General features: G+C 35.0%; 1 protein-coding gene and 1 long non-coding RNA gene across 3 annotated transcripts in view; one reads left to right on the top strand and one right to left on the bottom strand.

Annotated features, from left to right (window-relative positions):
- The window catches only part of LOC127505495 (uncharacterized), an 81,079-nt gene extending 62,705 nt beyond the window's left edge, over positions 1-18,374 (top strand). The window contains exon 5 of one of the 2 annotated variants that reach the window (XR_007927719.1): positions 17,730-18,374. This is a non-coding gene — a long non-coding RNA (uncharacterized LOC127505495). The remainder of the gene's footprint in view (positions 1-17,729) is intronic. The other variant, XR_007927718.1, reaches the window with a different exon arrangement.
- cpne9 (copine family member IX) overlaps positions 7,254-27,107 on the bottom strand; it is a 42,518-nt gene continuing 22,664 nt past the window's right edge. Inside the window, exons 8-21 of the mRNA XM_051881083.1 lie at positions 24,087-24,150; positions 21,614-21,717; positions 19,597-19,701; positions 18,651-18,692; positions 18,383-18,458; positions 17,686-17,739; positions 17,522-17,583; positions 15,764-15,810; positions 15,473-15,654; positions 14,073-14,200; positions 11,697-11,799; positions 11,538-11,595; positions 11,380-11,453; positions 7,254-9,862 (exon numbers count right to left, since the gene is read on the bottom strand). Coding sequence (XP_051737043.1) covers positions 9,680-9,862; positions 11,380-11,453; positions 11,538-11,595; positions 11,697-11,799; positions 14,073-14,200; positions 15,473-15,654; positions 15,764-15,810; positions 17,522-17,583; positions 17,686-17,739; positions 18,383-18,458; positions 18,651-18,692; positions 19,597-19,701; positions 21,614-21,717; positions 24,087-24,150 — 1,282 coding nt within the window. The 3' untranslated portion in view covers positions 7,254-9,679. The remainder of the gene's footprint in view (positions 9,863-11,379; positions 11,454-11,537; positions 11,596-11,696; positions 11,800-14,072; positions 14,201-15,472; positions 15,655-15,763; positions 15,811-17,521; positions 17,584-17,685; positions 17,740-18,382; positions 18,459-18,650; positions 18,693-19,596; positions 19,702-21,613; positions 21,718-24,086; positions 24,151-27,107) is intronic.

The following is a 27,107-nucleotide window of genomic DNA, read 5'->3' on the forward strand; positions in this document are numbered from 1 at the left end:
GGCTAAAAAATAGTCTTGTAATTCCAGGACTGCATGCGGCAGTGGATCAATGTATGTTCTTTTAGATACATTAAAAGCCACAGTATCAGATGGCTGAGAGAGTAAAAACGACAGCGGCCATCTGTCTCCTCAGCAGCCTCGACTGAACACTTACAAAGCACATCAAGAGCAATTATGTAAATTATATGTAACTAGTGCAACTCTCAATTTCAGTGCAATTCTCCTGGGCCGTAGGCTGTACACTTATTACTCACTGTAGCACTAAATTGCTTCCCCCCCCGTAAACTGCATTTACAATATATCTGTTTGTGTTTGTCCACATTTGAGTCTGCATATTTGTTGACTCATGTACTGACGACCACATCAAATATCAATGTGTGTACTGGCTAATAAAGCAAGTGTGATTCTGAATTGCCTCAAGTAAAAGAATCTGAGAGCGTTTGACGTAAATATCAATATCTTTATGCTAATGTCTTGCAAATGCATTCTGTATCATGAACTATATGAACAATCTTTACAGCATTTATAAGTCTAGGTTAATGTTTATTTATAAATATATTATAGTTCATTGTTAATTCATGTTTGTTCATAATACATTAACTTCCAATAAAAAATTATATAAATGTTTTGTTCATTGGTAGGTCATCCTAGGTATTGCATTTATATTAAGAAAATATTGTAAAGTGTTACTCATTTTGAAGATTCCAATATGATGAACAGAGTTTGTTAAGAGAGGTGTGGTAAGGATTGATAACACTGGTAAATGACCCTTCGCAAAGACCCGCACCCCTTAGGGGCCGTTCGCATATCACGTCTTTTCAGAATGCCGCAAGTGCACCGCAGGTCATGTGACAAGAACCAACCGATCAGCTTCGGCCTTTCCGTAACAAAACTTCGAAAGCTCAGCTGAACAGCTGATCATAGCTGTACAGGGCGGGTTTTTATTTCTCATCTCCATAAATATATCTAATAGTAAAACTAATATAAGGGCAAAAATCAATTTATCCTTTGCTGAAACTTCCTCATCGTCGTGGAGAGCGCAGTTCATGGTTGCACAGCAACGACAGACACCACGGGAGCGCAAGCGCTTTGGAAAGGAGAAAGAGACGCGGCTGCGCTCTCCACGCGTTTTTAGACGCAATATGTGAATGGCCCCTTACTGTCGCTACGTCCGACAAGCCATGGTGCTCTTGTGCCACACTTCAAGCAAAGACACTGACAATGCATCGATAGACAAGACAGAGGAGGTTACTTCTGGTATGAAACAAAGGCTTAGCTTTTTGTCATTTAAAAAAAAAATTCAAATACCGTTTTGTGCCTCTTTAATGTGTTGTCACAGATCGCTGTAGTGCCTCAGTTTAAGCGACACATAAACTGATCATCTCTTCCTAGTCATTGCACAAAATAAATATGAATGAACATCAGAATCAGAAGATATGTTGTTTCAACAGTGGAAAGACGTCAATACACCATTTTTCAAGTCCACCTATGTTACTACTATCTCTCCTGTCTCGTTTGTCGGACAAAATGGCAGATTTGGTGTTATGACTGGTCAGATCGTCTGTCAATCAAACTCCCGGCGTAGGGTGAATTGAGATGGTCTATAGCCACTAACGCTACTATCTTTGCAGACAAGCCTCCGTGTCTGCGCTGTCATTAAAAAACGACTTCAAGCACATTGTTAAATAAAAGCAGTTGGAGATGAGGTAAGTGGAAACATGCAGCCAATCTATCATTGTTTTCCACTAACAGAGAGCACACTTCACCAGAAGCTAAGTACATACGTCCATCTCCCTCAGAGCCTCTGTTGATATTTGCCCAGTTTCCCTGAGCTAAGCTCTCGTCTGACCTACTACCATATTCTGACAAAACAGTTTTTGTTTGAGCCTCTTTAAAACGTTCCATTTTCAACACATGTTTGCCTTATTTCTTTCCGCTCCCTCGTTAAAGCAGGCGAAGCGTCACGGGCCTGAATGATGCTGTCCCGCTGTTACTTTTCCAGTGCAAATAAATAAATGAAGAATATATAAACACCTGAAACCCATCAGTCCACAGGCAACTTAGCGGTGTGCGTAATCAATCTGACTGAAGATGTTGCGTATGCTAATGAAACTTAAAATCCACAAACATTTTTTTTTCCATGAAGCCACAAGACACATAACAAGCTAAGTGCTTGTATTTGGTGTGAGCTCATTGCAAATGTTATGAATATCCCTGTTCTTCACTGCTTACATTCTCTACACCCTTTCAGAGGATGAAACAAGCTGTTTTTCGCAAACCCGGCCAGTTGTTCTGGTAATGGGAAACAGGTTAAAATGGAAAACAACTAGTTTGATCAGGATTGGTAAAAGACAACGTATTTCTTCTGCAGCCACCCCACAACCTCCTCCAGGCCCAGGAGACAACAATTCTCAGAAGTACAGGCGCCTCCTGTGTAACGAGAGGTCGTTAAACAAGAATTCGCATTTATGAGTAAACTCTGGTACCCTCGTGTCCTGGGACGTCACTTCTGTTGCATGCTCACATACTGCCACTCAATCATTTTTCTGTGCTCAGTATTGCAGACATACTGTAAGGTTTGCTGGCACATCTCTGTAGAGTGTGGTTGAAGTTAAAGGCAATATGTAATATTTTTGGATTAAAATATCCAAAAACCACTAGATATACTTACAATATTCCAAATGTTTCCAAGAATGTTTAAATCCAGAGAAATAAGCAATTTTAATCAGGTTACGGACCGTGTCCGTGCATCGCCTATCAATGACATCATACCCGCGTAACCCTCGATTTCCGGCTTTATTTTGTAGAAACCATGGAAACACTAAAGACGCTTTAATATATTATGTGTTTTATTAGACAGGTGAGAAACTGTTTTGGATACATTCATCGACAAAAAAACTAATCATGTTACATAGCTCAACACAGTAAGTCTTATTGTTTAAATCTCGTTTTCTTGATTTACCACAGAGTACCATGTTTTACCATGCCTAATATTGATCTAGCTTACTGCAGTGTGCAACAAGTGTCTCATAGCAGCCGCCGAGCGAACACAGAGTAGCATTATAACAACTTTCAACACACAAATGTATCTAATATGATAAAACAGCGCTATGTTACCCCACATACGCATGACTGGAAGAAGCAGAAGCGGTCATCTGCGGCATAATAAAAGCTCCACTGCTCTCGAGCCGTGTGTCGCGCTCGTCTCTCATTAGCAATCGCTCCAGCGACCTTGTTACGCTCCAACGGCTTTCAGCCACACCCTGCTTCATACTACAGTAATGTTAATACATTTTTAATACATTAGCTCATCCATGAACATGATTTCTGCCCGAGTCCCGTCGGATTCTTTCCACCGGCTGTAGACGTGAAGACAACACCTCCCATTATTCCGCGAAATCAAGGCGTCATCAAGCTACGCCTTTGTTTTGAATAAGTGACCTCTAGTGGCGAAATTTACATATTGTGCCTTTAAGAAGATCCTCCATGCAAAAATTTAACAATCTGCCATCATTTCTCACCCTCGTGTTGTTCCAAAACTGTATGACTTTCTTTCTTCTGTGGAACATAAAAGAAGATATTTTAAAGAAAGGTTTTTTGTCCATACAATGGAAGTCAAAGGCTGCAATGTTTTTTTTTGTGTGTGTGTGTGTGTGTGTGTGTGTGTGTGTGTGTGTGTGTGTGTGTGTGTGTGTGTGTGTGTGTGTGTTCTGCAGAAACAGAAAAGACAGAAACAGAAAACAGAAAAACAGAAAAGAAAAGCATACAGGTTTGGAATCACATGAGGGTGAGTAAATGATGACAGCATTTTTGGGTGGAGCATCCCTTCTGTGGAAATCTGTGACAGAGAATCAGAAAACTTTAAATAGTTTTAATTAAGTCTGGAAAACTTTTATTGCACCGCAGAAGAAAACAATAGAAAGATGCAGCAATGATCGAGTTACTCAGCGTAATTGATATGCCGCCTGAACTTTCCTAAGGCATGGATTTTAATTGCCTTTTTATTGCAGTATTAGATGCTGATCCAGACCCCTACGGATTCTTTTGTGGTTTTGGAGCCGAGTTGCGCAAGATGTTCCTCGACAGCACCACTAAGTTCTCCGCTCTAATGAGAAGCAGTAAAGAGCCTCTCCTTGTAAACATTTTCATCTCTGTGGATCTGCCTCTTCATGCTCTCCTAAACATCATCTGCTGTGGTCGATCAATCCGCCGTGACTTTTTCGGTTATGATAATTACCTAACAGCTCCACTTAAGATCAAACATTATCTAATCTGAAGGAAATGGAAGAGTGTTGAGATAATGTTACAGTTGTAAAGATACAGTGGCCATATGTATGTGTTTTTCATTTGGCTTCTATCCATTGAGAGAGTAAACTTGAATCTAAACTTGAAATAAATGTGTATTTACTTATAGTTTTCCTAAAATGCTAATTATAATTGCTGCAATCTAACCCTAAACATACTACAAAATCTGCATTTTTAGAACTAAAAAAAGCTAAAACACAATTTACCAATGATTTTTCAAATGAGGATATACTCATTTGAAAAATTCCCAAAAGGAGGTTTTGTCAAATTTAGGTCACAAGTATAGCTAAATATAAGGGTTATGTGGCTGAAAAACAGCATACGTATAAACATGCCTTAGAATAAACTTGCACATTAAAGAAGTTTTCTGTTGCCACTAGAGGACAGTGATCGAACAAAATGTTCTCTTACCAAGTACAGCAAATACCCACCTCTTTTTCTCTGAGGAGGACTGGTGAGAATATTGTATAGGAGCTGGAGAAGCGTGTGTGGAGAGGTGTGAGGGTAAACTTAGCCTTCCAGTGATGTTTACTCATCGAGATCCATGTGGGAGAAGCGCTGGAGGACTCGAATCCTCTGAGAAAACCCGTGGGAAAGAGACAAGAGCCAGAATAGTACCTACATAAAACACACACGCGGTATCTGTCTGCAGGGGAAACGTTATGAAGTGAACTGAGAACGGCCAACGTGTTGCCAAGCAGATCGTTAAAGCAGATCGTTTGTTGAAAACAAAAGTTCAATAGCTGTGGTTTGAAGGTAAGGTAAGCTATGAAGCTATTAAAAATAAAGGTTCCACAAAGGGATTTCGCAGCAATGCCATAAAAGAACCATTTGGGGTTCTCCAAAGAACCTTTCAAGTTCTTAAAAGAACCATTTTTTTCTTAGTGTGAACAAATATTTTAATTTTCCACTATAAAGAACCTTTTGTGGAATGGAAAGTTTCCATGGATGTTAAAGTTTCTTCAATGAATTATAGATGCCATAAAGAACCTTTATTTTTAAAACTGATATCATGATACCACGTTTTCAAAGTTTATTAGAAATTTAAGGCAATTTGGTCTGTTCCTCACATAAAACTAATACGAAACATATCTACTACTTTTTTGGTGTAATTTTGAAGCTTGATATCTTGGAGTAGGGCTGGACAATTAATCGAAAAGTAATCGAAACCGAAATTCAGAACCTCTAACCAACGTAATTTTCCCATTTTTTAATTCTGTTAATACTTTCCCCTTAAAAACCTAGCGTGTGTAGTCATGTGACTCCGCCCTGTCCAGTCAGCGGGATGGAAGTAACACGGAGGCGAACTCAGATGCTGAGTCAACACAAAGACAGCGCGCAAGCCTGAAAGTGAGATCAAAGTTTGTCAGTTTTATGTTTTAAGGCTTGCCAGTTTGGACATTCAAGTGATTTTAGACCGTCGGAGGTTTATCATTGTAGCCTATTGAGCTACTGCGCTGATGTATTGTGACACACAAATACTCATACAGACAGTAGCTGCACATAACGTGAAGATTGTGTGCACAGAGAGGAGCGCAGAAACTCTTTGTCAGCGCTGTCCTGTGATTTTTCACTAAAGTAGCTTAGAAACTCAAAAGTTATAGCATATATTTTTCTACTTTTGAAGTAACTACTTACAACCCACAGCTTCACAATTAATAGAGAGACTGTATGACTAATTCACACGCAATCACTCTCTCATTAATGCATTCAAATAAATGTACTTGTACTGTGCTCATTTATCTGTATCTGATTTACAATGAGCAGAAATCTGTAAGAAATGTTACAAACCATAGATAAAATAACTGCTGAAATTGAGCTATGTCGAAGCACTGTTTCATTAGGAAAAAATATCCCACCCTTAATAGTCAAGCATATATGAGGGCAAAAATTAATCGTTCATTAATCGTAATCGAAGTAAAAGTTCAATTAATCGAGATTCTGATTTTAGGTCGTATCGTCCAGCCCTATCTTGGAGATTCTTCAAAACATCTCCTTTTGTGTTCCATGGGTTTGGGACCGCATGAATGTGAGTAAATGCTGACAAAATGTTCATTTTAGAGCGAACCGTCCCTTAAATTCCTTCCTCTCACAGGCAGTAGAATGAAATGTGCATAACCACAAGCTGACATTGAGGACAGACTGTAAGTTCTAGAGAGATCTCCAGTGGATGTCAAGAGACCCTTGAGTGTCACACACAATCAACACTTCACACTGATCACCACTGGAGACTCGTCCCTATAGCAAGATGAGCTGACTAATGCAGTCTTGGCACATGGTTTGCAATACAATGAACTCTCAAACCACCATATAATGTATCAGAATTATGCATTATTTGACCATTTGAGAATGTAATACAATGCTAAATGAATAAATGTAAATGTAAACTATCATATAATGTGCTTTGGTGTGTTTGTTAAGGCTGCTTATGCTTTAGTACAGCTGTTTTGTCATGTTCTCAGCGTTCAACTTATACTTTCTCACCTTTCACCTCTGCAAACTGTGACACATCCATCCCTTCCTACACACACGCAACTAGAAGGAAAAAAAAACATTCAGCATATATTCACCACCAGATGCCAGTCAAGAGCCAAAGAGCTAGAATCCCAAAACATAAATAGACGGTGAATAGAATCAGAGACTTTATTAGCTATTAAGCTGTTCTTCTTGATTACTTATCCTAATGTTTAGGCTAAGTGGGTGTGAATATTGTTGGGTACACATTTAACCAAAAAAAAAAAAAAAAAACTTGTGGCATCATTTACTCACCCTAATATCGTTCCAAACCTGCATGACGTTGTGTGGAAAACAAAAGGAGAAATTCTGAAGAATGTCCTACAGGTAGTTCCTCATTTCCATGCAATTACAATGAACGAGGACTGATATTCACAAATGCACACCTATCCATCCATCCATCCTGTGAATAAGCATGATAAACTCTTCAGAAGTCAGCACAAGACATTCATGCTTTATTAAAAACACAACAAGGAGATATAAAACGAACATCTTCGCCTCACACATGTCGATATACAACCTTGGCAGGAATGTTTTACATGGTAGCACTTTGGCACAAGCAGCTGTGTTTACTATAGCTGTCTTTACTATGAAACAAATATCATTCAAATCTACAGTTTAGCAACAGTTTAGCAACATTTCCGATAGATTACTGTATATATAAATATGGAGAAAAAACGGTATTCAACATTAAAGTATCTGAGCAATATTTTGATCACAGCAACAAGGATTGTGAAGGAAATACATCCATAAATTGTGGTGAAATGCATGTTGAATGTTATTGCACTATTCATTATGTACAGCAGAATGAAAGAATGGAAGTGGATTCCGCTTCAATGTTCCAATCTTGGCAAACATTCAATGAGTCTACAATCATTTTTGGAATGGAATTTGAAAACATGGCAGTGTACGCAAGGGTGAACCTCACGAAAAATGTCAAGAAACATCTAGGTCATGCGTCAACCCTAATTCAAAAGAAAAAAGCCTATTTTTAGGAAAACTGCATTTTACTTTGCATTGCGACATTATCATCATGACAGTTAGGAGCATATTCATTTCATTATCAATACTATAAAGAAAAAAATATTTAAATTAGACATTATATTGCAACTATTATTTTTACTATTAAAACTTAATCATTTTCATGTTATGGCTGATATTAAAATTCTAAAAACTAGAAATAAAACATTTTAGATGCTAGAAGTGAATTTAGCCATCACAACATTGTAAACAATTATAAAGTACAGTATTAAAATGGATATTTAGAGATTTGCTGATGATTACATTTAACATTATTAAAGTTTAGTGTTAAAATAGTGTTTTTTATTTATATAACTTTAGGTGAGCAGTAAAAACAATAAAGGTAATCAAAAAGCAAAAAAGGATTTACAATTAAGTATACAATATTAACTAATAACCAATAAGGTACTGATATATAGTATAGTGCATCCATAATTTAAATTGTAAAGTATTTTTAAAGTGCAATAGTAAGTGTAGGTAATGGTAGCATTCACGGTACTGAATTTATGCTGACTTAAAAAAAAAATAATAATTGGGTTCTGGACGTTATTTTTACTATAGTAATATGGTAATGAGAATGTGGATGGGAGGAATTTTGTCATTAAAACAACGACACAATGCATGGCATCTTAATGGTCATTTTCTTTTGATTTGGGGTAAAATACGACCCAGGCGTTTCTCCATGAGATTCACCTGTAAAATCCACCTTTGTCCCTGCAGCTTCATGAAAAAATCCCTCTCTCTTCCTGTCGTTCTGCTGATCACCTGATTTATCTTTGTCACGCCATATGTCTGCATACTTCCTGTGCCCATTAACCTCTGCTGATTACACTCTGGATATTTCTTCCCTCAATCTTCCTCTCTCTGGTTGAATTGCACTGATTGGCACCTCTGTTTCTCCAGGTAATTAGCTGCATCCACTCGAGATGTGCGGAAGACTCCGAGCGCGTCGGTGTTCCCGCACAGGCATCTGTTTTTCTGCCACATGTAGCTACTTATTAGCTCCTTTCAAAATCGGGCACAAATTAGAAAATATTTACAGACTCAAAAGTGTGCCGGCGCAACTAACTCAGCCAGTGAGAAAATGAAAAAAATATGTTGCCCCAAGAAACTACGTGAAATACAAAGATGATGCGTGAAGCTAAAGGTGACCTGTGCATGCGTGTTTGGGTATTACAGCGTACCACTCGCTCGCTCTGTGCCTCGGGTGTGAGAGCACAGAGAATCATGTTCCTGGGTAAATTTCAATAAGAAATGTCCAGATGATGTTTCAACACACAATATGATATTTTACTTACAGTCTGTTTTAAGGCCAACTCATTTTTTGTTCTGCATAGTGACAATTAAGTTTCTCCTCAAATTGTCATATATAATTTCAGCAAATAAGTTAAAGTATTTTTTAGGGTAACATGAGATTTTAGAATGAGAAAATAATGTCCCAAAGCAATAATATTGGCTCCATTTATTTTATGTAATTTATGTGAATTGTATTTTATGTAAAATTTGATGTATTTTTTATTGTTTTTCTCATCTTTAGATTTTTGGGTGAAAAACGACCCAGACATTTCTTTTCAGGAAATTCACCTTCTATTTACTTCCACATCTTCCATTCCAGACAAGCACAAACTTCTTTTGAATGATCACTGGCTGATTATAAAGTATAACACCACACGCTTATATTAACATGTTCCTGATTCAGTTGATTATTATTGTAACTATATAATGTGCTACTGCTAACCAATGTGGAAAGTAAAAATGTGCATCCCCAGTGACGGACCCGGGGGGGTTCAGACGTGAACGTAGAGCTGTTTGAGGGAGGGGATAAAATACTGCTCTAGGATCAGAGGTGGACGTTTATCTGTGGTGTAGGAGAGGGGGAGAGGGCTGGTCTGGGTTCAATGCCTCTGCTCTTCATGAACGACAGCAGCTGGTCAGGGATCTCGGCCAGGACATCTTTGGCCAGTCGGGCCATGCTGAGCACCTGGTTCCCGGATCGGTCAATGTAGTCTCGGAACGGTACAAACTAAATCAGAGAAACAGAGATGAATCTCATGAAAAATGGCTTTCTGACTTTACTACAAAAAGAAAAAGGAAAAGTAAGAGATAGAAAAACAACAAAAAACAAAAACAAAAAAACAACACAAAAAAAACAAAATAAAATAAAGCATAACATAACATAACATAAAACAAAACATCACTGATGTCTATTTACAACATGTTTTTGAAGCGTCGATCATTGTAGCCAATCATGTCGGATAAGCACGTGAACACAATGGCCAATCAGAGGTGTTTACGAATCCGCTCAACAGCGCTCAAAGTGTCACATTTTTTAAATTTCAGTACCGACTTGGTATCGTGGTTGGTACTTTTGACAACACTAGTCTTTCTAAAGCTTTAAACAGTCATGGGACACCAAAGTGTACCATATTTATGAAATGTGTCTCAAATCAAAACCACTTATTTTTTATTTTGGAAACACTTTACAATAAAGTTCAATTTGTTAACATTAGTTAACTACATTACTTAACGTGAACTAATGATGAAAAACACCTCTAAAGCATCTAATTATTAAAGAGTTAGTTCGCCCAAAAATGAAAATTCTGTCATTAATTACTCACCCTCATGTCGTTCTACACCCATTCGAATCAGTGGTTCGGAGCGTGTATCAAACTGCCAAAGTCACATAATTTCAGTAAACGAGGCTTCGTTATGTCATAAGTGTTTCGAAATTTCAATAGTTCAAGTGACTTTGGCAGTTTGATACGCGCTCCGAATCACTGATTTGAAACAAAAGATTCGTAAAGCTTCGAAGCTTCATGAAGCAGTGTTTTGAAATCGCCCATCACTAGATATTGTTGAATAAAATCTTTATTTTGTTTTTTTGGCACACAAAAAGTATTCTCGTCGCTTCATAACATTAAGGTTGAACCACTGTAGTCACATGAACTGTTTTAAATATGTCTTTAGTAGCTTTCTGGGCATCTAAAAGTGTTAATTGTCTTGCTGGCAATGCAGGCCTCAATGAGCCATCGGATTTTATCAAAAATATCTTAATTTGTGTTCTGAAGATGAACGAAGGTCTTACGGGTGTGGAACGACATGAGGGTGAGTAATTAATGACAGAATTTTCATTTTTGGGTGAACTAACCCTTTAGTCTTAGTTGATGTTCATTTCAATATTTACTAATAAATTATTAAAATCAAAAGTTGTATCTGTTAATATTATTTAATGGACCTGAGCTAACATGAACCAACAAACAACAGTTGTATTTTTATGGTCTAAAATACTAACGTTAAGAAAGATTAATAAATACTGTAACAAATATAATGCTAATTGTTAGTTAAATGATAGTTAAATGCATTATTATTATTATTATTATTATTATTATTGTTATTATTTAGCCTAACATGATTAAAATTAATCAAATGAGCAAAATTTATAATGTTACATTTACTCAGGGCCAAATAGATTTTTTTCAATTATCTAACTTTAAAAAATAATAATAATAATAATAATCCCGAATAGGTAACATTATGTACCTGGACAATGTCTCTCTCAGCAACACGTCCCCTGGAGGACACCCTGACCTCATCTCCATCCAACTCTTCCATAGCTGTTACATCAACAAGAGAATAGTTACATCACATATCGTATTCTTGTTTCGAGACCATCTCTGTTTGCAGTGCCATAATCTCACCATCAAATTCAGCAGGGCCGACTCCCACAATTATGATTGACATGGGAAGGGATGCCGCCTGTAAATAGGGAAGGGGCAGCAAAATGTAATCGTGCCCTGCTAAAAAGATTATTGTATTTACAGAACATCATGAAGGTCTAACAAGCAAAAATGACTCACGGTGACCACAGCTTCTCTAGTCTGCACCATGTCGGAAATGACACCGTCTGTGATGATCAGCAACACAAAGTACTGAGAGCCATCTGTCACCTCTGCCGCGCACCTGAGGATTTACAGTACAGTTAAAGTTAAGAGCTTCTATATTCCAGCAAAAATTAAAAAAAAACTAAAAATGACTCCAGGGAAAATGATTTAATATGTCTGGCTGCAATAAAACAAGTGCACTTCTACACGGTTGCTATGGTATTATGGGTGATTGCTAACTGGCCCAAGTCAAAACAAGTCTCTATGATATTCTGATTCCTAGAAATGGGTTTAATTTTAACACACACACAAAAATACTATAATACTTATTATTATTAAAATAATTAATAATACTTATTCATATTTAATAATTTGGGGATTATGATTCTGTGTTCCAGCATATCACTGGAAATACCCAGTAAAATCCTCCTCATTTTATCTGAGCCCTTTTCTCAACTTTTATTATTAAATCTGTCTGTTCCTTCCAGTCCATTGACCCTAATAACCACCTCCAGATATTGTCTCAGTCACGGCACGTAAGAAGTGGCGAGCTGAGAGAGGAGACTCATACCAACTTGTAAAGTTGACCACTTCAGCAGCAGGCGATCAATATCTGCCTCTTAAAGCACCTCTGCAGTTCTGGGAGTTTGATTTTCTTTAGATTGAGAGATTTAGCCGGATCTGAAGAAGCCTTGAAACTGACAAGGGCAATTAAAAGCCTCTTCACATGTGTGTGCAAGGTTTAGGTTTTTTGTCATATTGTGTGATGAGCGGTGTACTGATAATGACATGATATACGTGATATTTGAAACAGACCGGAGATTACGTTTTCAATTGAAACCCTACATTCTTCTTCTGTGGCAAGCTTAAAGAGTAATAATTATCCATGTCTTTCTGCTTTATTTTATCAGGATTTTATGACGTAATCACCCTCATTATGTCATGACTTTCTGTGCAAAACATTCCTGCATAAATGATCAAACTGAAATGAATTCTGTGCATGTTTCTTGAATGAGGCCCAATGTGTATCTTTTTTGTGTATATATATATATATATATATATATATATATATATATATATATATATATGTGTGTGTGTGTGTATATATATATATTTATATATATATATATTTATACACACACACACACACACATATATGTACTACATATAATAAATATATATAATAATTGAATAATAATTATTATTAGTAGTAGTAGTAGTACTGTATTCTATTTAATAATATATCTGCATCCCTACTTTTGTAGCTATTTGCATATTTTATATATATATATATATATATATATATAAATACACATACATATATACTGTGTGTATATACTGTGTATATATACTGTGTATATATATATATATATATATATATATATATATATATATATGTGTGTGTGTGTGTGTATATATATATATATATATATATATATATATAAAATTTAATAATAATAATTATTATTAGTAGTAGTACTGTATTCTATTTAATAATATATCTGTACATCCCTACTTATATATATATATATATATATAATACATACAAAAAAGCTATATATATATATATATATATATATTTAATAATTTAATAATAGTAGTAGTATAAAACCATTGTGAAAAGGCATGTCCACTTTTCACAATTAATTTTGAATAAAATCAAGTCCTGTCCTAATTATTTCTGTCCTATTTTTGTTAAATATTATTATATAAACTACAAAAATTCTCTAAAGATTTCTTGCAACAAAAACTGTCATATTTTTTCAGTTTCACACTACCATTTTCTACCACAGTCTGACCCTTAGACCTCTGTTGTGAATGGCTAACCTCTTCAAATAGTTTAAACTATCATTCATCCTGTTACATTTAAACGTCAAATGTTAATGTGCTCATGGCTTCACATCACAATAACACTGAATTTTAAATGACCCATTTTTGTAGCTCAGATTCAATAAATAATCGGTGACTAAAGAGGGCGCTTTGTGTTGTGAACGCTGCCTACATAGTACATCAAAGTCCCTTATTTCAAGCAAGCAAGCTGAATCCTGTTTTCCATGATATGTCCCTTTTAAAAAGTTTCTGCGTGGTAAACCTCAGACCTGGACTGCATCTGAGCAGCAGGTACACTGAGTGAAGTGTTAGTCAAGCACAGAATTCCGGAGGAGTCTTCGGAGCACGTGTGTGCGCGTGTAAGTGCATTTGTGTGGAGAGAGGACAGGCTTTAGAGTGAATAACAAGTGGATAGTGACAGGAAGGAGTTCATCTCACAGCGGAGACAGAAAAAAGACCAGGGCAGAGAGACAGAATGAGAGCTCAACCTCGTGTCAATTGCAGGAGGACTGTTTAGCTTACTGTGCCACCTGGTTGATGACAGGGGCAAAGTTGGTGGGGCCGTAGAGCTGCACTTTACGAAGACAGTCATAGTACGCCTCCAGCACGCCTTCGATGCCGACGCAGTTTGCATTCTCACAGTCAGAGTTCTACGAGGTCAGAATACACATGTATTGGAGAGGATCTCCACAAGTTCATATATAACACATGAGGAATAACTCCCGTTGCTTCTGACATATTCATACTGGGCTGAGGGATATTTTATGCTGTTATGCGCTATATGTCCAATGCTGAAAATTCATGACAGCGAAGTTCAGTATTAATAATGAATATCATGTCTGTGTGGTTTTAAAGAGATGCACCTGAAAATGAAAATTCTGTCATGATTTGTGTCATTTAATAATAATAATAATAATAATAATAATAAGTAGTAGAGTTAATATTAACCAATATTCTATATAATAATCTATATCTTTACATCCCAACTTTTTTATATATATGCATAAATAATTTATAAATAAAAAAGTATTTTAATGTAAATTCATTTACTACTACTATTACTACTAATAATAATAATTAGTACTAGAAGTAGTAGCCGTATCAGCCAATATTCTATATTATAATCTATATCAGTACATTCCTACTTTTGTAGATTTTTTGTATATTATATATATATATATATATATATATATATATATATAAAATTTATACAAAAAAGTTATTTAATTGTAATTAAATAATAATTATAGTAGTATCAGCCAATATTCTATATAATAATCTATATTTATGCATCCTACTTTTGTAGCTTTTTATATATAAATAATTTATCAATAAAAAATAATTTAATGTAAATTAATTTATTATTATTATTAATTGAGTAGTAGTAGTAATAGCAGTATCAGCCAATATTCTATATTATAATCTATATCTGTGCATCGCTACTTTTGTAGGTTTTTTTGTATAATTAAATAAAAACATTGTAGTAAGAAATGTCCTTTTTTCACAATCCAACTAATTCAGAATAAAATCAAGTCTTGTCTTATTTTTTGCATATCTTCTGTTTCACTACAAAATTTCCCTTAACATTCTCCCAAGGTTTCTTGAAAAAAAGAAGAAATAAATTCTGTCATTGTTTGTGTCATTCCAAACCTTTCTTTCTTTTGTGAAACACAAAACAAGATAATTTGAAAAATGTTTAAACTGTTTTTGTCTGAACAATGAAAGTCAATGGGGTCCAATGTAGTGCACTGTATAGAAAAATCTTTTGTGTTACACAGAAGAAAAAAAAAGTCATACCGGTATGGAACGACATGAGAGTAAGTAAATGATGACTGAATTTTCATTTTATGGTGAACAAACCTTTAACCATCCAACATCACTGTGGTGTTATTGTGTGTGCCTCTTTTTGAGCCGTTACTCACCAGGGGAAAAGCATGAGAGATCTTGCCATCAGGAGGGAGTTTAGCTCCAAAGCCGTAGGCAGGGAAGAGTTTGTCACTGTCATAATCCTGGACGATTTCCCCCACGGCTTTAAGGGCCATGGCGTACGCGTTCAGCTGATACGGGTTCATGTAGTGGAGCGATGTCGGCTGTGATGGGTTTCCTGCATTCAGGTATCAATCAATACAAGTTTAGACACAAGTACAAAGACAGTGATGTCACTTACATCAATGCCAAGCTCTAAATATTTCAGTCAATGAAGATGGTCTTACCGTTAGACGCGGTGAAGTCTATTGCTACAGTGAAGTTCAGCTGGGTTCTGTTTCAAAATTGAAGAGTCACAGTCAAAAGTTGAAACCAATGCAGTATATAATCATATGGGTACTTGACATGATTTGTTATTTTACATGTCCAGGGTGTAATACACTACTGTTCAAAAGTTAGGGGTCAGTAAGAAATTAATACTTTTATTCAGCAAGGATGCATTAAATTAATCAAAAGTGACAGTTAAAAAAAAAGACTTTGAAAAAAAATTCTATTAAAATAACTGAATTATATCATCTATGAAAATAACTAAAAATGAGAATGAGTCCTCAGATGCCATGTCTCAAATGGATTAATTAAAATAAGATGACTCCACCACTTGCGTGACATCAATAACCAATGTAGTTGAATAATGCATAATAATGCATAATGACAATATGGTTTTGGGAAACTGTCATGACTAAGCTAGCTGATTTCTTCTAAGATGCATCGTACTATGGTAGATAAGCAGCGAGTTACGTCGTTATATAAACTCATTATATAAGCATATGAGTAAAAATGGAATTTCTTAGTATATGGTTTGTCCCCCTTTTGTTCTAATAACAGCAGCACTTGAGCTGACATGAGCAAAATCTGATCCATATTATCCATGCTTCAAGGAAGCAAGACATCTGACCTTTAGTACAAAGGAGTTCACATGCTCAATGTCACACATTTGATTAGTAACCTAGAAATAGTCCAGAATCCAAATATTATAGTCCAAATATGTCTTTTACATTTCCATTCATTTAAATCATTTCTTTGTTTTAAAATGTTCAAAATACTAATCATTTATTTATTATCAATGTGGATTCTTTTAGCTTTCGGGTACCACTGTATATATACAAATTTATAAAAGACAAATTCTGTAAATTCATATTTATAATGCTAATTAATGAAAGTGCACTAGTAGAATATGCTGAGAGAATTCAAACTTCTACTTAAACTTCCATTTCTATGATGCAAAATTTAGCTTCTAAATGCTTCTTTTTTTGTACAAACATATGTTTTTTTTACCAAGTCAATGCATAATTAAAGGTTTAGTTGTAATTAAAAGGCAAGCATATGGTATGACATACTGGTATACTGAATCATTGCCTTGATTTCAGTTGTTCGGAAATGAGTATGTGATGTTTGCTTTAGCAAAAACGGTTTTACATTTTTATTAGGGCTGTCAATTGATTAAAAATGGGCTCTTCACTCATTTTTTGCTCTCTGCTCTCAGTAAGCATGGATTGGTGATGCAGGTTTCCTTTATAAAACATGAAGGTTTTATTTCAAGCTTGAATGGCTTCCAGTTATGGAATTAATTTAAGAAACACTGTGTACATTTTTGCATTAAATAATCAAATTAAATTAACATGTCAAATTGACAGCCCTAATTTTTATATAATCCGTCAAACTATTTGACTATTACTGAATTTAGCCTAGAAGCACATAACCATAACACACAAAAAACCCTATTTCTATAGTGCATTTCATTAATATTTGTATCAGTATTCAACACAACATACTGGTAATTCCTGAAAGTGAACTGTCCTGAAAGCTCAATGACAATAAGATTCACTCTGATTTATTGATATAGTCTTGAACGCAAGATATTCAGATCAACTAACTATAATTCCACAAATGGTTTACACGCATGCCTGATCCAGCTGCTCTCTAACCAGTAAATCTGCATCTTTCTCCAGCCTAATTTATCCAGGGACTTTTTAAGGGGCACTTACCCGCCCCGAATGAAGTCCACAAATGTGTACTCCGATTCCACTTTGAAGGACAAAAGTGTTACCTAGAGAGAGTGAAAAAGAGAGAGAGAGGAGAGATAATGGAAGTCATTATGAAAATAAATCAGAAGAGGAGAGCGCTTGACAGGTAATTCATTCACACGTACCGTGCCAGAGTTGACGTATTTCTTTTTCCTGCCTTTCTTCTTAGGATTCAGAACCTGAAAGAAACAAAAAGACACCCATCAAACATGGATGAAAGGAATATGACATATTACTGAAGTGTCCTCATGTGTTTTTTTTTCCCTCTTATGATTCATGAAACATTTTTGGCACTTCCATGAATACGGCCCACGTTGTTGTCCCATTACTTTTTAAGAGGCATTAGACGTGTTTAGAACTATTAGATAACTATTATCTAACAAAAAATGATCCTGACATGAAAAGTAGCTAGTTTTCAACACATAAAATGTATGTATCCTTCTTTTTAGCCTGTCTTCACCTTCTTGGTTGTATCTAACAATGAAAATCCTACAGCAATAACATAATTTTGATAATCAATTGAAATTATATTCAAATCACTGAAATAAAAACTCTTTTTTTGTTATTAAAACACAATATTTAGATGTGTCCCACATTTTCAGCACAACCCTGTTACTTACATAAACATAATTAAATACAAAAAAATGCTCATATAATATTTTTGACATTCTTTTTCACTTTTTAAGAGTTGCAAGCCTCATTTTGTACCCTATTGATTACAAGTGTTTTTTAAACAAGTCAAAATAACTGCTAAAAGTGCTAAGGTGTTTCAATCAATCATATTAATCAAAATTAATTTGTACAAAACAATGTTTTTTTTACCTCATAAACATTGAATTGGCTCTGTCCACGAGACAGCTCTCTATAGCTGGTCGTAAACTCACCGATGAAGTCATGACTGAAATAAAATGAAAGCGTTTACTTGTCTGGGGAATATTTAATGAACATTGCATGAGCATGCTGAGAAGAAATTATTTTGGCTAATGAAAATTTGACTTGAGTTATTCTTGTTATGCAGGATAATTTATGTGTTCATAAACAGAATATTTACTACCCACAAGGGAAACACAAGCCACGAAGAACAGCGTACCTTCCATCTCTGTCCCAGTCATAAACATCAATCTTCACTGTTCTGGAGAGATTACAAACAAATCAAACCTCACAGCAAGTCAATATCTAAAATTAAGTGCAGACAGCCAGAATTTTCTCAAAAGGTCAGAGCAGAACGGCAGCCTGGTGAGTCCACAGAGCCGATCCAAAATAACATGAGCACCGGCCGCTGCCTCACTCCAGCTGACTGCTGGGATTATTCCCATTGCCACAGTGACACAGCTGCCCGTTTCCACAGCTCACGGCACCAGCGGTGTTTCGTTTCAACACCTCAGAGCTCAGTACACAAGTCTGAGGGATGCTTTAAAGGTGCAACAAAAAATCTATTCCTTTCAAAAATCATAGACTCCTATCAAAAAAAGTCAAAGATTATTTCAATGTTGGGGACATTAATTCAAAGGCTTTCAGAATGCTCCCAATAACCTAATGCATAAAAATACGGATCTTTACTCATATTATATATTTACTGTATAAGGGCTGTCAAAATTCTGCACTAACACAAATTTAAATATGATAATGCTGTTTTTTTTTAACAGTGTTAGTGCATTTATCCAATATGGTATTATAACTGTATCATTCTCTTGTGTGTGATTTCAACAAACTACATTTCTCATTAAATGAAGAAAGACATTATGTGCGGATAATTTATTTATAAATCAAACCCAGTTCAACTGAAGTAATAAAGCATTCTTTGGTGAAAAAAACAAGTGATTCAAAAACCAGCGGAGGACTAACGCACATGAAAAAAATCTGCATAAATGTCTATAAAGTGGAGAATGTATAGACATGCATTAATTAATAGTTCACAGAAGGACCAAGAGAATTAAGTATTAAGACAGTAAATAGGGTCAATTTTGATTTCACATCATCTTAAAGTAGCCATGCAGCAGGGTTACACTCTTCGTAAAGGTTGTAAAGAGCCTCACCTGTCATAGTCTCCATTACAGAGAGCTCGCACTGGGATGGTGAAGGGCTGCCACACAGGGTTCAAAGTATTCTTTATCACCTCTGTTTTGTGACAGATAGTGAACCTACAAAAGAGCCAAATCAAAAAGGAAATCTTATTTAAAGGCTTGTTATGACACCTGTATGGTTTACTTTGAAGGAATATGTTTGAAAATGAATACCAACCAACCAACTACAGCGGAGCATCAATAAAAGTGGTTAACATCAAGAGCAGCTCATGGTGGGCATGAAGAGCCTCTTGGGATTCACAACACTACCATCCATAACCCTCTGTTATCAGTCAATTGAGCTAACACTTAGTGGTAATTTTGTTTTATGGGTTTTTATGTTCAGTCTAGAAACATTAAGCAAACACCATGCCCTAAGCTGGCATGAAATTGAGAAGAAAGAAGCGATAATCCTTGGTTTTACCATGTTCCTTCTTCCAGAACAGTTTTCTAAAAAGATGCAACCTTGAGTTCTGTTTCACTGTATATTAAACCTGAAATATGTTCTGATTGGTTGAGATTTTCTTGCTTTAAACATAATTTAACTATTAATTTTTTTGGAAAAGTGGATATACACACAAAATTCTGCAAATTCTGTCATCATTTACCCATTTAGAATAGAATTAATTTACAATGGAAGTCAATGGGGACATGCCAACATACTTCTATTTATCTTCTTCTGTAGTCTGCAGGAGAAAGTAAGTTATACAGGTTTAGAACAATAATAGTGATTATATGATGACAGAATTTTCATTTTTGTCTGAGCTTTTTGTCCCTGATCTGACCCTTACAGTGATTTGTGTTAGTGTAATCTAATGTAGTTGTTTGGCTGATCATTTTTACTTAAATAAAATCAGTTAATTTAGATTATGGGCATGGGATTGGAAATTAGTGAAGTCTGGGGTATTTTGTGACCAATTCTACACTTTGGGTACACTCTCTCTGTTCTGTCTGTTTTGGGGGGGGGATGGTCATTGTTAAATTAGACCTTATTCATTGCATCACAATTTTTTTAATACTTCACTATAGGCTAGGTAATTTTATTATTTGATTATTATTCATGCAACAATACTTATTTCTGTAATAGTTTTCTTTAATAAGCATTGCTATATGGATTATAAGTAATAAGAACTTTGTCTAGAGCGTTTATGAATGTTTTTAGCATGACTTTGTGAAAGGTTAACTACTAAACTGAACGAAATAGCATAGACTTCTTCGTGGCCAGTATTTGCATATTTGCCATAGAAACGCATAATTCCCAGTCCGAGGATGTGAACAGCTCCGAATATAATGTCATATGTTGTCATCTCAAGATTACGGTAATTATGCGGTGGTGTAAATACAGCATTACTTTCGATGTCCAGTGAAGGAAAATATGAAAAACCTTTGTGTTTCAAACTTTATGACCATGAACACAATGATTTAAGCCAAAAGGAGGGGAAAACTGAAAGAAACTACCATTCTGTCAGTTCTGCCTGAAGCAAAATGCCGTCGCCTACAGGTAAGAAAGCTGTTGCCATAGTGTTACATTTTTACCATAATGCTGTTTAAAGAGTAGACATAGTATGATACGGTTTTCGGTGATAAACCTACTCTTGCAATAACTGTTCTGTTAATAACCCTCTGTCAATCCGACTGTATGGGGGTGGGAATACAAAAATGCGAAAGTATAATTTGCAGCTTTCACGAAAGCTCTGGAGCTGTCAGAAGTCCAAAAATTCATGTTTATTTCTCAGCAAAAGTCTGCATAAGTACATTTGCTAACAAATAAACATGAATTTCTCTGTCCAGGTAACACAGAGAACGAGTAAACATTGTTCATTTACATATACTATCGACACTTTAACAATATAAAGAAAGCTGAAAATCGGCAAAGTTACACTTTGACAGAAGTACTTGTTGTATCACACCTGGTATGGGAATGTTGTTAAGATGATGTTCATTAGTAACAGGAAACACAATGAATACTCCTTTAAACACTCGTACTCACGTGCCGTCTTCATTGCTGCGGTAAAACACCAGGAAGGGATCAGACTTCCCGAAGAAATCCTTTTTATCCAACTTGTTAGCACAGAGTTGCATGGTTGCAATGTCCTGTTATAAAACACTTTGATTACTTTGGGATATATGGGAATAGAATATTCTTAGAGCTACTAAAAAACAAACAAGGTGCACAAACAAGCAAACAAAGCAGATGCACTCCTGACTCCGAGTCTTCAATACCGGCACTATTATATCCAACAATGCATTTTAATCGCTGGCCTCAGTTAACATCTCTCTGGAGCAGGAGTTCAGGACACAACAAAGGCAAAATACTAGGACAAGAAATCAATTCCACAGAGAGGACACACTCGTGTTAGAGGAGAACAGCAATTGGTTCATACATATTAATGTTGAGCGGAGGTCTCCAGTGTTTAGCTATTTATTGGAGCTGTTCTCTTCAGAATACCAGATCTCTGGGGAGACCCTCAAGACCAGGAGGGAAGTCACACATGCAACAGATTTAATTGGATCTTGATAGAGAGAGAATGTCTAGGGAGCACTCGAGGAACTACGGTCTGGGTGACACACCGGACAGACAGCTCATCTGCCTTTTAAAATGGCCCGTCCCTCTTGGGGAGGAAGAAGCTGTATTTGAGGTGAACTGTCACGGCTTTCTGCCAAACACTCCCTGTAGCTACATGCTATTACAAGGACACAGAGGGACGAAATTGAATATATATACATAATTTGTGCCATCTGAAATGATATTTATGTGGTTTTATGGACTGGCCCAAGGCACTATAACAGTCAAATTGCAGGTGGAATGACTGAAAAGAGATGGACAGTTTAAAACAGGTATTAACATGGATGGGACAAAATAGTGAGCCAAATGCTGCACTTGGCGTGCATTTTGCAGTCTTGCATTGATCGTTTTAAGTCTTCAAGGGTGTAGGATCAAATGTATGATGGGGAATCTCACAAAATTATGTCCAGGTCACATTTCACCCTGACTTTTTTTTTTTTTTTTTGAACATCGTGACTTTATTTTATTTCGTGACGTTATTTTCAGGACCATAAAGCACATTTTCCCCCTCAACCCCTACATAAATAAAGATACACTACCGTTCAAAAGTTTGGTGCCAGTAAAATATTTTTTGTGGAAACTAATACATTTTTTTCCCCACAGAATTATTTCATGAACAGAAAGTTCAAAAGAACAGCAATTATTTGAAATGGAAATCTTTTGTAACATTATCAATGTATTTACTGTCACTTTTGATCAATTCAATGCATCCTTGCAAAATACAAATATTAATTTCTTCTTTTAAAAAATCTTACTGATAATTCTAATGTCTGTAAAAACATATAATTACTGTATTTTTTATTTAAAATTAAAATACAGTAAAATAAAGTACAACAAATATTTTAATATATAAAATACAATTTTATTTTATTTTATTTTGCATAGCACAAATGTGAATTTGGGAAAGAATAATATAAATTAATATAAAATATAATTCATATTATATTTTATATTCATTTATATTATTATATTATATTAATATAAAAAAATTTTGTAATGCAAAACAAATCAGAATGGTTCTAATGTTTTTGTTTATATATATATATATATATATATATATATATATATATATATATATATATATATATATATATATGTATATATATATTTATATATTTAAAATCAATATACAGTAAATTAAAGTTCAACAAATACTTCCATGATGTATAATATATCAAATAAAACATTTTTATTTTTATTACTATTATTTATTTATTTGTTTGTTTATTATTTTTGCTTAGCAGTAATGTGAATTAGGGATGGAAAGTGCTAATTAGTATAAAAAATAATGTTGTAATGCAAAACCAATCTTAATGGTCCTATGAGCTTCCTTCTGTTAAACAAAATGTTTTTTTGTTTTTTTTTATTAAAATCAATGTAAAAGTAAATTAGTGCACAAATTCTTCCAAATGTATGAATACATTAATACATGAAAAAAATATATATGATGTATTATTTTTATCATTACATTTATTTTACCTTATTTTTTGCATAGCAGTAATGTGAATTGGGGAAGGAATTGTGCTAATTACCATAAAAACATTGTAATGCAAAACAAATCTTAATGGTACTACAAGCTTCGTTTCCTTTAAACAAATTTTTTTTTTTTCTTTAGATTTTGAGATGTATGCTCCGTAATGAAATATGACACATGATTGACAGGTTTCATGAGATTCACCTGTTCACTCTTGAGTGAATACAGAGACATCCACAATGGATTAACTTGGAAAATCTAGATATTCTTTTGCTTTTTCTGTCTCTCAGTACCTAATATTAGCAAAAAAGAAAAATACTTCACCTCTGATATTTAAATACAATGCTTTAGGCATTCAGCTTGATGAAAGACCACTAAGACTACGTGCGTGTGTGTGTGCATGTGCGTTAGTCTTGTACTGACCCGGCAATTGCTGAGTTCCTCAGCTGTGAAGATAATGTTCCCGCATTTCTTCCCTGGAATGCCCCTGAGAAAAGACAGATAAATGCTTTTAAACTTTCAATAAAATGTGGGCTAACGTTTTAAAGACAAGAGTTCAAGTAAAACCCTCGTGAAGGCTGGCACAGTTATAAGCACACTGCGAGCCCACTCAAAATCAGGACAAATAAGACGACTCCATTTTTGTGGGCTTTTCACAGAGTTGCTCGAGCGCTTTTTGCTGCTAAGAGCTTTCTGCGGAACAATTCGATTGCACTGGCGGTAATGGTGGGCCACTTCAGTCGCTGAATAGCCCACATCGAACCTCTGAAAAGAACATGATTCACCTGAAAAGAGGGAAAGTGTAGGGAATGAGGGGGAAAAGGTGATGAGGGCTAGCTAGAAAAAGATTAAAGGCTGAGGGTGAGGACTGAACGACTGTTTGAGGGAAAGGAGAGAGATCCTGTGAGGGAAAGAGAGCAAAAAATGAAGTGATGGAACATTATAAACACAAAAAAAAGATTTGTACGAAAGAAAAATTGAAATGGTAATGGGAAAAAAAGAAAAATTGTACGCACATTGATTTTGGATCTTAATACATGAATGAAGTTCTCAAACTATTTAACTTGCTTAAACTGACATTTCTGAGTGAAAGTCGATATTTAATGAAAAAAAATGTAGAGATTTTATATATAAATTGGCTGGTCTGTGAAAACCAAGCACTGAAATATAAGTGGGTTTGGTGATGTTGACTGGAGAGGAAAATCATTTCAGAAGGAGAGCAATTTATTATATTTATACTTTGATGAAAGACCATTATTCTTCTTTAGAATAACATGCACCGATGAATCATTCAAAAATATCATTCAATAGGGTCAGTTTTGATTTCATGCTGACTCTAAGTGGACATGATGCACAAAAACTATCCAACAGCATATATTGTAGTCTGGGCAGTCTAAGATATTTGTCATAAAATTATAAAATGAGATGATTGATTCCAGCTCCAATGATCTGTCTCCATGGCCACAGACTCTCTTTCTTCATTTTAAAACCCCATTCTGTGGTCCCATGTCATCTTTGCATTTCATTGGCTGAAATGGGATTCCCATGGGAACAAATACCACCGCAACAGCTGAGTGGCAGGTTAGCCTGATACTTTAGTACAGCCTTTGACCCTCCATCTATTCACACACACACACACACACACACACACGTGCATAATCTCACAATGGTTTGCACACATTCACCTACTGACCACCTGCGGGGTAGAAATCCAGTTAAAGCTCAATGATGCCAAATAGGAATTTAGACTGAAGGACATCTAAGACAGGCAAGCGTCCCACCACGCTTCTCATCTCCCCCCTCCTGAGACACATGTCAGATCCAGACATGCAGGTAAGATTCAGTGAGGCGGATCTGCCATGGAGAAGGCTAGAGGTGGCATGGAGGCTGAAAATGACTCTTGCAGTGGGAAGTGTTTTATTAAGTTATCTCCACTTGGCTGAGCTGTAATGAATGCAATTATATAATAGTTTTTAAAAATACATTGCTGTATATTACTTTCTTGACAATTTCACAGTGCAATGTGAAGAAATAAAAAAGAACACCAAGAGCATCACTCTACAAAATGGGTGCCTATTGTGTCCCTAATAATGTGTAAATAACAACATTAGCTGATGCCAACTTTGTTCAACACATTTTTATAAACACACAAACAAAAATCTAGTAACTTTCTTCATTTTTCTTCTTTTTCTTCTTGATACCTATATCAAAATTGATGTATTGAGACTATAAATATATATTTATTTTTGTTATTTTGTAGATTTAGGTTCTGTTGCCATCTAAATATCTCCTTTATCAAATGATATAGTATTTAATAAATCAAATAATTCTGTTAAAAAAAAGTACATACATGTATTTATATACAGTACACTACTGATCAAAAGTTTGGGGTCTGTAAGATGTAAGAATTGTTTGCATGAAATTTATCAAAAGTTACAATAAATACTACAGTAAAATATCCATAGTTACAAAAAATTCTATTTCTATGTTGTTCTTTTGAATTTTTTATTCATCAAAAAAATCCTGAACAAATTCTATCATGGTTTCTACAAAAATGTAAGGCAGCACAACTGTCTTGAACATTGATAATAATAAATGTTTCTTGAGCAGCACCAAATCAGCATATTAGAATGATTTCTGAAGGATCATGTGACACTGAAGACTGGAGTAATGATGCTGAAAAATTAAGCTTTGCATCACAGGAATAAATTACATTTTAAAATGTATTAAATTAGAAAACAGTTCATTTAAATTGTAAAAATATTTCACAATATTACTGTTTTTACTGTGTTTTTGATCAAATAAATGGTGAGCATACAAGACTTCTTTACATATATTTCAATATGTTTATATATTAATGGAAGAGAAATGTAAAACTGTAAACGGATTACTGACAAATAATGTTTTTAAAAGTGTTAAAAAAAACATAATGGAGATATAATTGATTTTAAAGTTTTATTAAGTGTTAACAATGAGATTATGTGGTTTTTATAATCAATTAACACTGCTTTTGTCATTTTTTTACTAGATGGACAAAATTTGTCACCAAAAAAGACATTCGGTTTAACCAAATTTTCGGTTTTACCGAATGACACTTTTAATTATACCAAATGACGATATTTTCAAACAATGCTAACAGGCGGATATCTAGCTAGCTAACAAAAGGATCAAACTTTTTATATTTAGTATAAGTTTTTAAAATTTTACAACATTTTCCATGTTTTATAGCGGTTGTACCGAATGACCTGATAATTCGGGACATGCATATGAACAAGTGAAAACATCAATTGTTCAAATAGTTAAGAGAGAGTTAGTTACTTTGCTTCAGGACCATGTGGTCCTTTGCAGGTGTCTGAATAATGTCACATCCTGTCACATGATATTGACCGCATGACTTGATCCAAAATGGTCCCTTTATATTGGTTACTCCAAATGACATCAGTG

This window comes from Ctenopharyngodon idella, chromosome 22, assembly GCF_019924925.1.
Source record: "Ctenopharyngodon idella isolate HZGC_01 chromosome 22, HZGC01, whole genome shotgun sequence".
In the NCBI taxonomy this organism is placed as follows: Eukaryota; Metazoa; Chordata; class Actinopteri; order Cypriniformes; family Xenocyprididae; genus Ctenopharyngodon; species Ctenopharyngodon idella.